The sequence below is a fragment of the Columba livia genome, chromosome 3 (assembly GCF_036013475.1).
Source record: "Columba livia isolate bColLiv1 breed racing homer chromosome 3, bColLiv1.pat.W.v2, whole genome shotgun sequence".
Classification (NCBI taxonomy): domain Eukaryota; kingdom Metazoa; phylum Chordata; class Aves; order Columbiformes; family Columbidae; genus Columba; species Columba livia.
The window spans coordinates 38,146,010-38,159,816 of NC_088604.1; the positions used below are offsets into that span (position 1 = coordinate 38,146,010).

General features: G+C 37.2%; 1 protein-coding gene and 1 long non-coding RNA gene across 5 annotated transcripts in view; both read left to right on the forward strand.

The window, feature by feature from the left end:
• Positions 1-13,807, forward strand: part of ORC3 (origin recognition complex subunit 3) — a 37,603-nt gene that overhangs the window by 3,132 nt on the left and 20,664 nt on the right. For all 4 annotated transcript variants that reach the window (XR_010471234.1, XR_010471235.1, XM_065056498.1 and 1 more), the window contains exons 2-9: positions 149-203; positions 2,863-2,960; positions 7,142-7,286; positions 8,570-8,674; positions 9,448-9,602; positions 10,545-10,681; positions 12,713-12,872; positions 13,674-13,787. Coding sequence is in view for 2 of the 4 variants with exons in the window: in XM_065056498.1 (XP_064912570.1) it covers positions 149-203; positions 2,863-2,960; positions 7,142-7,286; positions 8,570-8,674; positions 9,448-9,602; positions 10,545-10,681; positions 12,713-12,872; positions 13,674-13,787 (969 nt within the window). In the remaining 2 variants the exon portion in view is untranslated. The remainder of the gene's footprint in view (positions 1-148; positions 204-2,862; positions 2,961-7,141; positions 7,287-8,569; positions 8,675-9,447; positions 9,603-10,544; positions 10,682-12,712; positions 12,873-13,673; positions 13,788-13,807) is intronic.
• Positions 212-2,581, forward strand: LOC135579008 (uncharacterized). The gene is made up of 2 exons (XR_010471239.1): positions 212-1,055; positions 1,876-2,581. It is a non-coding gene; the product is annotated as an uncharacterized LOC135579008 (long non-coding RNA).

Consider the following 13,807-nt stretch of genomic DNA (forward strand, 5'->3'; position numbering starts at 1 on the left):
GACAACATGCAAATTGATATCCTCGAGGTGTTGGCAATTCAGTTAAAATTATTTAATGGAGCACTGAAATTAAAAGAGAATAAAGTGGCCTCAGGAGCTAGTCAGATTGATGCTCATGTTTAAGATTCTATTTTTTGTTTTTCTCTAGGGCTGCTTTGTTTTTAAGCCAAGTCCCAAGAAGAGAAAGTTGTCTCAGAAAACAGGTTAGTGCACTTTTATACGTTTCTGTGCTTGAGAAGGGTTAATCCTGGAAGATTCACCACATCAGACTGAGTTCTGTTATAGCTGCATGAGGGTTTCTGTTGCTCGTTGGTATTGCTGAAAACTCATTTACTTGGAGGAACCCCAGCAAATTGTTGGGTAGTGTAAATGTTTTTTTTTCATCTCCAGCAATCAAGACTGTATATGATCTTTGTCTTTGCAATTATTTTTTTTCACAAAATAACTCTTTTTTTCCATGCTACTAGCTGACAAACTATTTATCTGAAGAGTCTGAATGAGCCACTTTTAGCTATGGGAGTCAAAAATGATAACCCATTCATAAATCTAATCATATTCTGGGTAGTTCGCCTAACTTTCTTGAGGAAAAGAAGAAAAAAACTATTTGCGAAGATCCCATGGCCTCTGTGTACTAGTATTTGTTACATGTATTTTCTCTACCCTGTCAGGTGTGTATACAGGTCCCTTGTCATTTGAGGAAGGCTGAACGGAACTGACTCTTATTCGAGCCACAAATAATGCTGCTTAAATAGTTGCTGTTTGAGACTTGGTTAGGAAACTTACTGTTTTTCTGCCCAGGTTAAACTTTTTTGGCATCACCAGAGCTGTCAAAAGGTGTGATGATTTGTATTAAAAAAAAAAGTGTGGGGAAAGTAATAAGACCACATTTTTGTGGAAATCACCACAGTCTTGTGCATTACCAGAGAGGCTCACTGTAATACCTGCTTTAAAATTAATCCCAAATTATTTTTTTCTGTGAGAGCTGCCACATCTGTAGCTCTGGGAATGAGAGTCAGGGAAGTAGAATCCAGTCCGTCATTCCAAGTCATTGCAAGGTAAATGAACCAACAACCAAGACGTATGCGTTTAAACCACACTTTAATCTACCCCTTACTGGATATTTTGTGTTTGTTTCTGCAAGATTAGTAGTTTTTGGATAAGTACTACTAAACATGTTGTTCTAATTAGCAAACGCTTTGAGACAGAAAAACAAATGTGACTGAACTACCCTTAAAAGGGAGGCAGAGATGAGCTGGTTTGGCTGCTAACAGCTGTTGTTAGAATGGTGTTCTCAATAAACAGTACTTTGTGCATCTGTCCAGTTCAGAAGCCCAAGCCTGTCAAGTGTGAAGTTTCAGTTGTGAAACTTCATAGCATCAATAGTTGATAATACTGTTGCACTTCACAAAAGGCCTTTTGTGCACATTTGCACCCTCTAGTTTGAGTTTTGGTAGTATAAAAAGAATACCATGCCTTGGTATATGACCAGTAGTATAGTGGCTGGGTTTTCTTTAACTAAAGCCTAAAACCTGTGTAATCAGAATGGGTTATATATTTTAAGTGATTTTTTTTCATAGGGATACAAATGAGGTGTTAGTTTAGGGGAGACAATGAAAATGGAGGATGAGGGATGCCTTTTGTTCATCATTTATAGAGGTGTTTCGAGTATTTTTAATGCTTTGGGATATTAAATGTGCTCATCAAGTAGATCAGACCACTGCTGATGCTGCATTCAGTGGCTACCAAATGGATATTAACGGCTAGCAAATTAATTTTTCTATATGCATACTTTTAGAAAAAATCAGTTGTTGTGTTTAATGTTACTTTGTAGCAACAGTTAACAGGCTGCTTACTTCAGTCTTTGTGTTCTTCCAGGTGGTGTCAGTGAAGCCTTAAAGCTATACCAGGCTTGCTAAATGTATGCTGGGAGCAGGATGGTTCCAAGCCTGTGCCTTTTTTTTTTTTTAATTCTTTTTTCTTAGGGAAATGTTGACTGTGTGAATGTGGGGGGAAATACAAAGAGAAAAATGTCATTCAGTTATACTAGTTTCTGTTCAATCTCCTGTTTTACTCCCAGCCCTGCCTTTCCTTCTTAGTTGGAAGCTGGTGGGGAGTTTCTGTGTTCACATGTGTGAGGCAGAGCAGCACCTGGGAAACCAGATGTGTTCAGAAAATGTGCCAAGATACTTTTTTACCAAAAGGACTCTTTATTCTATTTTTTCATAAAGAGCATGTACAGAAGTAGAGGCAATTGAGAGGTGAGCCAGAAGTGTAGGCCTGGCTTGCACTTAAAAGTTTTGCTGGCATAGTTGTGTCGCTTAAATGTATTTTAAAGGAATAAATCTGTGTTTCATGTAACCTGACAGTCCTTTCCTAGTATGCCTTATTATTTTCAGGAAATTGATGTTAGTTGCATCTTCCCTAGGGAACAGAAAGGATTTTCATGTATCTATTCTTGCAAGCCTTTATGGCTCATATCTGACTGTAATAGCAAAAGATGATTGAATATTTAATAGGTAAAAGAGACTCACTAAACTTTCTGAAGCAAGGGAAAGATTTTTTTTTTTTTTTTTTTAAATTTTAATAATAAAGACTGTTTGCTCTTACTTAGCCTTTAGCTTATCTGGGACTTGAGATGGAAGCCAGTTCTTTACCTTTTGCCTGCATACTTGGGAAATAGATTCTGCTTGTTTCCTCATTTATTCTGCCAGATATCAGCAGTTAATTAATTGGTTAAGTAATCTCCCTCAGATATATACATATATTAAGATGTTCTTGTTTCAGTTGGGTGCTTCCTTTTCTTGTGAACAAAAATGTTTTGATATTCTTATTTGTGCTTGCCTTTGCTTTCTGTCTTTCTAGTTAATTATTTCAGAGAAAGGAACAATGCTTCAGAGGATACTGATTTGCGGTTTGTTACTTGTCAGTCTTTATGGAATCAGATCAAATCGGAAACAGAGGTGAGTATTGCACCTAATACTAAAGCAGTGTTTCATATTTATAACAATGCTGCTTACTACTTTGTTTCTGGAGGTATTTTTTACAGGCTTAAAGGGGCAATGAATTAAAGCAATAAAAGGGCCAGAAATATTGACTGGGACTGGAATTCTTGTCCAAAATATAAAATAGTAATAATAAATCTATCAATTGCACATTACTTCTAATCACAGAACTACATGCTTTTGATTCTTCAAGGTGCAGCTTCTAGGCTTCTCTTCTTACTAATTTTCCTTTTTATTAATTGCTGGCATACTGCTGTTTTCTACCTTCAGTTCAGTTCTGTGCTTGCTAGTCCTCTGAGGACTTTAGGCTTCTCCTGACCTCAGCGTCACAGAGTTCATAGCAGCCCAGGATTCACAGCAGATTTATGTGAATACATCTGCATGGATGTCAAATGCTGAATGACACAGCTGCAAGTGTAGTCTATTGAATTAGTACAACCAGTGTCAATGGGGTTGTCTGGTAAGGATCAGAGTTAATTTCGTATGAACTATGGCCGCCTAATTGTTGTGTGTTACATGGCCTGCTCTTGTGATGTCCCTGTAGCCAGCTGGCTTGTACTATAGTGTGAATAATTGCTTCCGTACAGCAGGGATTTCCTCCTCTATTCAGTGTCAAGGATTCTGGGCAAGTATTCCATATTCCTCTGCCTGCTGTTTTGCTCTAGACATTATGAGAATTTTTTTCCAAAGTTTGTTTTGGGATGTGCATTAGAAGCCAGCTGGATGTAGCTTACAATCTGGACCCCTGGGCTAAACTCAAATTCCTCCAATTCTTTTCCTACCATTCCATGATACAGCTCACTTTGACTAGTCAGCACCCTTTTCAAACCATAACTAGCCAGGCTGTGCAAAGCAGTGCACTACATCACGGCACTGATTATGGAGAACGCAGAGAAGTCAATGGAGATACATTTGGTATCTTCCTGCCAACTGCTTCAGTTTGATGGGTTGGCTACCAGCACTGCCAGTAATGTTGTCAGCTGCACCAGAAGCTGCCATGTCAGCTGCACAGTGGACTATAGGGAAGGTGACGTTCTGTAGCTCCTTCTGGAAAACCTGTTATTGGATCTTCGTTCTTTGGCACAGTGTTATCATAGCTGTTGAGGCAATGCTTCTACATCACCAGCAGTGGCTGTAGGATTTTCAGGTTGAAGAAGTGCTTTGTTTTGGTTTGGTTTTTTTTGTGTTTCGTTTCCTAGTGCTCTGCAAGGATTTATCCCAGAGCAGCAAGCACAACCCATCATGGCGAAAGCTTTCCATAGCCACTCAGAAACACAGAGCCATTGCCACCTTGAAAATCATCATTCTGTCCTGTTCTCCTGCCCTTGTTTTCTTTGAGGCTGCTAGGAGTTTGCCCAATACTTTCTTCTGTTCCTCTTCCTCCTGATGGAAGACAGTTCATGCTATGACAAACTGATATGGGCCTTGCCTCAGAGTTTGATTTGCCCAAGGGCATACTACCTACGGTTACTTTTGCTGCTATACACTTTCCTTTATCCAGCTTCTGGGATGTCTCTTTTTTTTTTTTTTTCTGCTGAGTTCTGAATTACTATCCTTTTATCCCACTGTTGGCAACATTGAAGCTGATAATTGTTTGTACGTATAAAATTGTGTAATAATTCAGGTAGGAAGTGACCTCAGAAAGTCTCTAGTCAGAACTCCTGCTCAAAGCAGCATTGTCTGTGAGGTCAGATCAGGCAGGTAAGGGGTTTATCCAGTCAGGATTTTATTTCTTACATACTTTCAAACCCTGGTGTAGTAAACCTGATCCATGGGAGAATACCTGGAAAGTACATGGCTTGCTAGTTTGGACTTATATTCTAGTAGTTCTGGTAGTGTGCCAAGGGTGCGTAGCAGGATGTTCTCTAAAGCTTTTGCCAGGGTAGGGCTACCTGAGAATTTCTTGGCAGGCCATGTGCTTGTGCTGGTGTTTTCCCAATTCTCTGGTATCTACTTGAGGTGTTGAAGAGTGAAAAGGATTTGACATCCAAGTACTTTGTTGCAGAGCACTCTTGGCCTTTCTGTGTTTATCAGAAACTGTGCTGCAAAGGTGGCAGCACCTTCTGTTATCTGGTGATGATCTTTCAAGGTCCCTTCCAATCCCTAACAGTCTGTGATTCTGTGACATCCTTACAGGCCTCTCACAACATAAAAGCTGGCAAAAGTACTGCAGCAACTGTCCTTCATTTTTGGAAGGTGAACTTTGGACCATTTTTGTTTCGGTATTGCAAGGTATCCCTGATTTGACTGCTGCTGTCAGCAGTGGCCTTGCAAATGTTCTTATTATGATACATCTTATCATGGACTTTCAGAAACGTTCCCTTCCTGTAAGGTAAGGAATTCCGGTTGCACTGCCAGGAGCCAGGTTAGAAACAAAAAGGCTAAGTGCAGGGCTGTAATGTGGTAATTTTACCTCTAATGTGCAGATAATGTTTTTCAGACCATACAGCCAATACTCATGACCAAAGCTAGTGTTGTAGCAGGGACTGGACTTCCAGTGTGTATGACTTTTCCAGAGTAAGCAGTGTCATGCAAGTAAATGAGCTGCTCACTTGAGATGCAGAGCAGCCTAGTGTACTTTTTGGAATGCTACAAAAATAAAGCCAGTAACTACATTGTTTTCACAAGAAAAGGTTAATGGAATTTAAGGAACCCTAAGTAAATGTGTAGTACTGTGGCAGACTGAGTTCCATCTTCACAAGTGCACGCTGGAATAAATAATATATGCCATAACCATGCAAAGTAAGGATTCCGGTTGTTTTAAGGGCAGCTTAGTGAAAAGAGGTACAGTAATGACCAGAAGAAGCTTTAAGTCTGATGGATTCTAAGGCAGAAGCTCAGAGGATTGTTACGGGACATGTAATAATACAGGAACTGTTACCGTGCTGTTATAAAGCTGATGGTGTAAATTCTTCTTTTTAAAATACTGTGTTAGAATTTCTTCTGAGTTGCCATAGAATTTATCAGCTGGGAGCTCAGAGGTACACAATCAACATCAAAAAGGCCAAAGAATATTTTTTTTTTAATAAATAGAGGGTGAAAAGAGTAAGGTTATTTTGTGTACAGTTTTATCAGTTGTTCAGGAGAGCAACAGGACCTTTTCTGTGTAACGGGAATGGAGCTCAGGTTTTTGAGCAGGAATTGTGTGCAATCTCCAGATGTGACCTTAACTCCTTTGACAGCTGCCTCATCAGTGCTGCTAGAGACAGCCTTGGCCACTTGGTTTAAAATCAAGCTCACTGCTCTGTGTGTGTCACTTCTTGTTGCTAATAAATCTTGATGATTCTTCTGTTTAGGGTAGGGGTTTAACCTTATTTCTAACAGTTATATTCTAGAGTATATATGTTGATATCCTGAACATCGGAGTATGGGGTTTTTTAGTCAGTTCTGGCAGAAGGCATATCTTGGATTAGAGACCAGTTTTTCAAAGGCACATACATAATAAAAGAAATACAAAATGCTGCCACTAAATGCTGCTGCCTTTAAAAGTTTTATCTCTCCCTGCTTTCTCTCCCCTTTCCTTATATTCCTACATATACATATTCTTGTATGAAAATCATCCTGAAGGGCAAAAGGCAGTTTAGCAGAAGTGTCAGTCATGTGATGCAGTATTTTTTCCTATTAAAAATACTTAATGCTTTCCTTTATTTTTTTTTTTTCCCTTTTATCCTAAATTAGATTTGGAGGAGCTGAATGTTTGCTCTTATTTAGATCCATCAGAAAAATGTTTATAGGTGTTTTGTAACTCAAGAGGAAATGATAGAAATTTTCATGAACATTCTTCCAGAGCTAATTATATTCTTTTATTCTTCCTGTATCACTTACACTTTGTCAGTATGTTGTGGGTTTTTTCTTTCCTCCTTCTTTAAAGCCTGTGGTATGACAACAGAGTTAAACTCATTTGCTTTCCAAATTATAATTGAGGCATTTGACCAGAAGTTCCAAGGTGGGAAATGTATGTGTTTGCCACACGGTGAATAAATTAGCATGTTTATAGTTCACAGCAAAACTCAGTGTTACTTAAAATATCACCCTGGGGTTTTAAGCATTTAAAATTATGCAGGAAGGGGTAGGAAAAGGAAGATATTATCATGTGTCCACAGTTTTATAAATAAAATCTCTCTGTTGTTTGTTTACAGCAAATACAAGAAGACTTAAATAAGCAGTTATTTGATAACTTAGTGAGTTTTTTGAGGCGGTCTCATTCTGAGTTCCAAGAGAAGACAACAGAATGGACTTGTCAGATGAAGTCCAGAGAAATCCCTACAGCAGCTCTTGTCTTAGGTAATTTTTTCACTATATATTTTGTTATGTACATCTGCTTAAAACTGACACAGAGATCGAAGAAAAACATGTTGCTGACTTGCAGCAACTACTGTGAGTAATGTCAGCTTCAGAAATGTTAACAGAAGAAATTGGTCTGGAAGAAGGAAGCAGGATAAGACCTCTTTCCTGTTTGTGCATAACAGTGCAGTAAGGTAACACCTTCCCTCAAGGTCAGTCATAGGCAGCTGGTAGGGATTTGGGGTTGTTTTTCCTGATGCATTGGAGATGCTTTGATTCTGAATTGTTTCTGCCACCAACATGCTTGGTGGTTTCTATGGCTAACTGTGGAATTACACAGCTTCTGAATTACTGATACGTGTTCTTGCAGTGCATCTTTACATGTAGCAAAGCAGTGTCATTATCTCAGAAAAAGCAGAGGGTGAAGAAAATAGCTGAAGATCTTATTACTGAAGTTGGTGACATTCTGAAGTCTGTCTTTTTTTTCTTTTTTTCTTACACTGCTTTCTTTCCAAGAGTTGTAACTGTAATCCTAAACCTGGTTCAAGCCAACCTGATTGCATTTTCAGCAGATCATTTTAGAGAACCTGAAATCAGGCCTGTGCTTCAAATTTACTGTGTGAACACTACCAGAGCCTGGAAGATAGTCTACTTTTGGAGCTATAGGAAGCAAGACGCTCCTGCTTTGAATGTTTCAGTGGAAGAAGATGTGAATTGCCTTCTGGAGGGGTGCTTTTTCTTTTTTTTTTTTTAATTGACTAAAGATGTTAACAAAGGCAGTAAATATTGAGTAGTTTATAGTAAATTCAGACAGTATTTCATACTGACTTGTAGTAATTTTTGATCCTTACATAAGCCATGTGAGGATCCATATCTCAGGTATATGTACTGCTCTTCTAGAGAAGGTGAATTTCATCTTCTTGTCTGCTGGCCTTAGATGACTGTGGATGGCTTCTGAGCATATGAGTAGCAAGGAAGTTGGAAAACCAATCCTAGTTCCTAGTCCTTGCAGGTTTGCACCCTTGAGAAATCTTTCTTTAAAAACAGAAACCAAAACTATACAAGGAGTCATCGCAGTGGTTCCCTTTTCCATTTCATCATCTAGCATTTACATGTATGTCTAATCTTGTGTTACTTTTTCATCTGATGCGATGCTTTTCATTCCTTCTTTGAGTATTTGAGGTTATCTTCTGGGTTTTGGCTGCTGTTCAGTAGTATATTATTCAGTCATTGTGGGCACAAATTACAGCAGAAATACCCTTAAAATATGTCTTTTTTTCTAGGTGTAAATGTTACAGATCATGACTTGACTTTTAGAAGTCTCTCAGAAGTCCTTCAGAATAGCATTACACCTTATATAGCCTTGCTGGAAGCTAAAGATTGCCCAGGTAAATACTGCAATAGCTTTGTTGCTGCTTTTGAATAAGTTATCCATTAACTAGGAATTCTAGGTTTTGCCCCCAAATGTAAGAATAATGGGACGAAAGGATCTTGAAGACTTTCTAAAGATTGCTCAAATCCTATGTTAACATAGCAGTAATGCCTACAGTATTTTAAGAGTTATCCAGCTCTGTTTAAAACAATGAAGATTGAAATACTACTTAATTGTAGCATAAATGTCAAGAACATGCTGCTTAGTGTACTGCATGTTGGTATTGTAGGTTTGCTTTCCTCTTATTTAATTGGACAGTGTATGGATGCATTCCACTATTTAAATGCTTACAGTAACATTATTACAGTGAGGGAGTGGGTAGAATAAAATTTTGTCCCACTCTCCTTGCTCTTTTTAAATTTAAGTAAAAAGATGAAAATCACTTATGGCAGCATCCCCAGATCTATGGATTGTCTACCTTGTTTATTTTTAGGTCACTCTAATAGCTTGTGGCTGGAGTTCAGGGAAGTTGCAGGGCCAACCTCTTAACCTGAATTGTTGCTGTCTAGGCAAATCAATAGGATAATCTTTATTGCATTAACGACATGCTTATCGTGAATACTTTCAAGCTTTCTGGAGCATGAGGTATGCATTCTGGAGGGAAAAGGAGAATAATTAGAAAAGTGAAAAATAAGCGATAACTTGTGGTAATTTTTTAGAGTATGAGTTGAAGGGGTGTTACCGAATAACCAAATTTCTCTACTGTGTGTCTAAAAATGTTATGTAAAGGCATAAAAAATCTGATGCAGAAACTGATGGGGCAGCTGATGAACTGCTATATAGATGCGGACTCTTTAGAAGATGAGGACCATGTGCAGGTTTCCCAGAATAGAATACGTTGTTCAATGACTTCTATTATCAGCTGGTATCAAAACATAACAAAGGTATGATTTTATTTTTATCACCAGTTTATAAAAATGTCTGACACGTAGATGGTTTTAAAAAAGAGATTTAATAACTCATATTAGTGTGCTGTAGTGAAAAAATGCCAAAGGTTAGCTTTTCATTTAGTACCTACTAAATAACTGAGATTAAGGCTATTTGAATATAAATCTGTGACATAGATAACAAATGTGCAGTTAGTTTTTGATGATACATAAATACCAAAGTTCTGATAACCAAGCAAAAAGTACTATTTTATCCTATGTTTAATTGGGAACTAGGAGCTTAAAATGTAGTATCAACTTTATGCCAGATACTGTTCTCCCAGGAGTGCTGAGATGTTTTGTTTATTTAAAGCAAAACTTTATGAAAGAACAGCCATCCAGGGCAAAGGCACACTATTAGTGCTAATGTGTCATTGGCAGCCCGTGCTGCGTGGACAAACAGTAGGAAAATAACTTTAAAAATGGGTTTGTATCTTTATATTTAATAATGCTAATGAAATATTAAGGATTTTTTGGTCATGAATTAAAGTTAGAACTGATTTTATGATGACTTCATCAGAGCATTGTGTTAAGCAAAAGTTTAATGAGCACATGCTCTTTGTATTACTGGATAAAGATATAGGAAATGGGCAACATCTGTGTACACAGCTCCAATCTTCTCCTTCAGTCGCAACAGAATTTTAAAAGTTTTGTCCCACAGAGCTGTTCTTGTCTTTGTGGGAATGTGGGTTTTTAAAATTTGCTTATTCTTTGTACTTCGTGCTGTGCCAGGAAGAGAAGAGATAATAATATTTGATTATAATAATACAATTATATATAAATGTAACTATAGCAAAAAGTTAGTCATGTCACTTTCAAGCATTATAATATCATAGATGTGATTCAATCTTTTTATTTTACTGTCTTCTGTTCATCAATGCATAACAAACGACTTTAAAGAAAACAGATTCTGAAACTCCAAGCAAAAAAAGAACTTCCTCTTCTAGACACTGGCAATCTCCTCCAGTTGTAGTTATATTCAAAGACATGGAAAGTTTCACCACAAAAGTACTTCAAGACTTCATAGTCATCAGCAGGTAATGTGACCTGAAGTTTACTTATTCTACTCTTTTACCCATTTTCTATTTGAAGCTGTATCGAAGTGTAACAATGAGGCCAGTAGAGAGTTGGAATCAAATATTGATGCTGCTGCTTTGCAGCATTGTGCTAAAGCTGTCTTTGGTCTCTGAACCAGAGTGCCTAAGAGATGGGTTGAAATATTAGGTGGCTGATTTAATTCTTAACATAAGAGGATTTATTTGTACTAGTTGTTATAGAATTTGTGATTGTGAAACCCATTTTTAAGATGCCTAGATCTTTCTTCTGTAGACTTGCAAAATTGTTTTCAGAGTCTATTTTTTGTATTACTACTGACATAATTCTGCTTAAAGGTCACTAGCTTCCTAATAGGAGCATATAAGACTTACCCAAAGAATTTCTCAGTATTGGCCAGGATCTGTAATGAGTAGCTGACTACTTCAGGTGCTCCTGTGCTTCTGTCTTTCCTTAACCTGTCTTCCTTAAAACTTCCATGAAAAACTCATGCTAAGGAGCATCTTATGCTTAGTCCTCAGGTTGAAGCTACAGTTGCAGCAGAACTGGGGCTGCAGTTGTACAATTAGTTCAGCTGCAGTGTGCACACCTCACATTACCTCTAAACTAGACAATTTCACTTGCTGAGAGACCCACAATAAAAATACTTTTCTACTTCAGATCTGGCAGATGGGTTTCAAGAAGTGAAATCAGAAATGAATAATTATCTGGAAATAATTAGGGTGTAAGGCAGGGGAAATGAGGTTTTAATTGTTTATTAAGTGTTGTGTTTTATTTTGCTTTCATGGCAAGGGTAAACACCTAATTATGAGCATATGGACTGTAGATGAAATGCAGTTTGAGTCTGTCAGTCTGCTGTTTGCAAATGCACCTTTTTTAATAGACTATGTGTCTCTTCAGGAAGAAGATTTGGGGAATCAAATGATCTTATAACTAAAGATTGTCTTGATTGAAGTAAGGTAGAAGATGGGTAAAATAGAAACTTGGTGGAGTTGCATAGTATTTTGAAAAAATCTTTGGGATATTGTAGAGGTTGGGTTTATTCTCTACATTTCAGTTTTAAACATATTTAGGAATAAAAGTGGTGTAGGTAAATGCAAGAGATTCTTCTGATTTGTTAATCACAAGATTCAGTTTCTTTCAGATGTTCTTTTTATTATCAACAGTGGACAGTAATATATGACATTAATTGTTTTTATGTTTAAGTCTCTGACTCTTGAGGAGTTAGAGACGTGAAATAATTGTGGGATAACAATTAAAACACCAAGTTCAAAAAGTTGCTGTGATGAAAACAGAGAAAAGGAATAAATTGTTTGTTTTAACCTAGAAAATATTTAAGCTAGCAGAATTTGTGTCTCCTTGAAACAAATAAAAAAATGGAAAATAATGATGACATAATACAGAAAACTGTGTATTTTGTATAATTTGTATGCTGTTCACAAGGAATACAGCACTCAGTCCTGGTTATCAGTTCTCAAAGTATATACTAAAAAATTATCAGAGGAGGAAGGCTGAACATGAAGAAGTTAGAATTCTTTGTTTTTAAGTGTAATGGGAGCATAGAACATTAGAGTGGTTTCATATTTATTTTAAATTTATTAAATTGTATAATTTTTTTAAACTTTCTTGAGGTTGCTAGCTGTTTAATGTTTGTTCTTTTTTTTCCTCTATTTCTTTGGAAAAAAAAAATCATAAGATTCAGCTCTTTGAATAGAACTGTTGGGGAAGACAGGACCAATACAATACTCCAACTGAAAAAAGGCTTTTTATGCCACTTCCTGAAATTTGAATCTTAAAATGTAATTTAATTTGCTTTTCCACTCTAGGCCTTTAAATAGCTTCCTTTCATTTTACTCCACATCAAATCTCTTTTGGTTTACTGGCAACAAATCTTTTAATTTACCCCTTTCTTCATCTGAGCTCATTGCTGTAGTAGGAACATAAAGCATTTGTTTCATGATTTTCTGTAATGTAATTACTCTGTCTTTTTTTCTCTCCCTTCCTGCATGATGTAGTCAGCATATCCATGAATTACCACTAGTACTGGTTTTTGGAATCGCTACATCTCCAATGATTATCCACAGTTTACTTCCTCACTCTGTTTCCTCTCTGCTGTGCATAGAGCTTTTCCAGTCCCTTTCCTGTAAGGAGCACCTGTCTACTATAATTGACAAGGTAATTCCCTTTCTAAATAGGAGCGAGTGTGTATTCAAGCACAGTGTACATATGTGGCATTTAAAAGTAGGTTTGTCTGAAGCTTTTGAAATGGAATCTGTTGCTGAGAGTTGTGGATTTTTGATCCTTCTACACATAGCTGAAGAGCAGCTTCACACTGAGGGCTTCATTCTCCCACTGAGGCACACTCACACACCTGCTTTCATCTTTCATTTGCATTGACATCTGTGCATACGTACTTGGGCAATTACACTTTGACATTCCCACCCCTTCATTAAAGTGGAGCTTTGAGTTTTACTTTGTTCCAGTAAAAATATAGCTTTAAACATAGAAAAATACAGCTCAGCCTGAATTTTGCCTCCTATCAAAAATGAGCGGAGTTATCCAGACAATCAAGCCATACAGACACTGTGCCTTTGTAATGCTTGGTATGTCGCTTTGTGCAGGATATCCAAAATCAGCAGTTACACGTGCTGAAAGTAGTGGTATCCCTGGTTGTTACAGCAATCTCTGTTCTGTTCTTAATTTTAGGATTAAAAACCAGTGTTAAGCAAAACTAACTTCAAACATTGCATACTAGTAAAAGGTCCTTGTGAAAATGTGGTGAAACAAACTGAAAATCCATCTTTTCTTGGATATTTTAGTAGAAAGATTGGGTTTAGAAGTTGTTAGTGTATTTAGTATCTCATTTGAATGTTAACACATACTGAGAGTTATATAAAATTGTATATATGAATTTTGCTGAGTTGCATTCAGGAAAGAATTTCTGCTATCGTTACTCTTCCTTTTTGTCTCCCTTAGCTGCTTCTGACAGCCCAGTTTCCCTTTAAACTGGGTGAGAAAGTTCTACAGGTTCTCATCAACATATTCTTGTACCATGATTTTTCTGTCCAGAATTTTATCAAAGGATTTCAGGTATGCAATGGTAACATGAA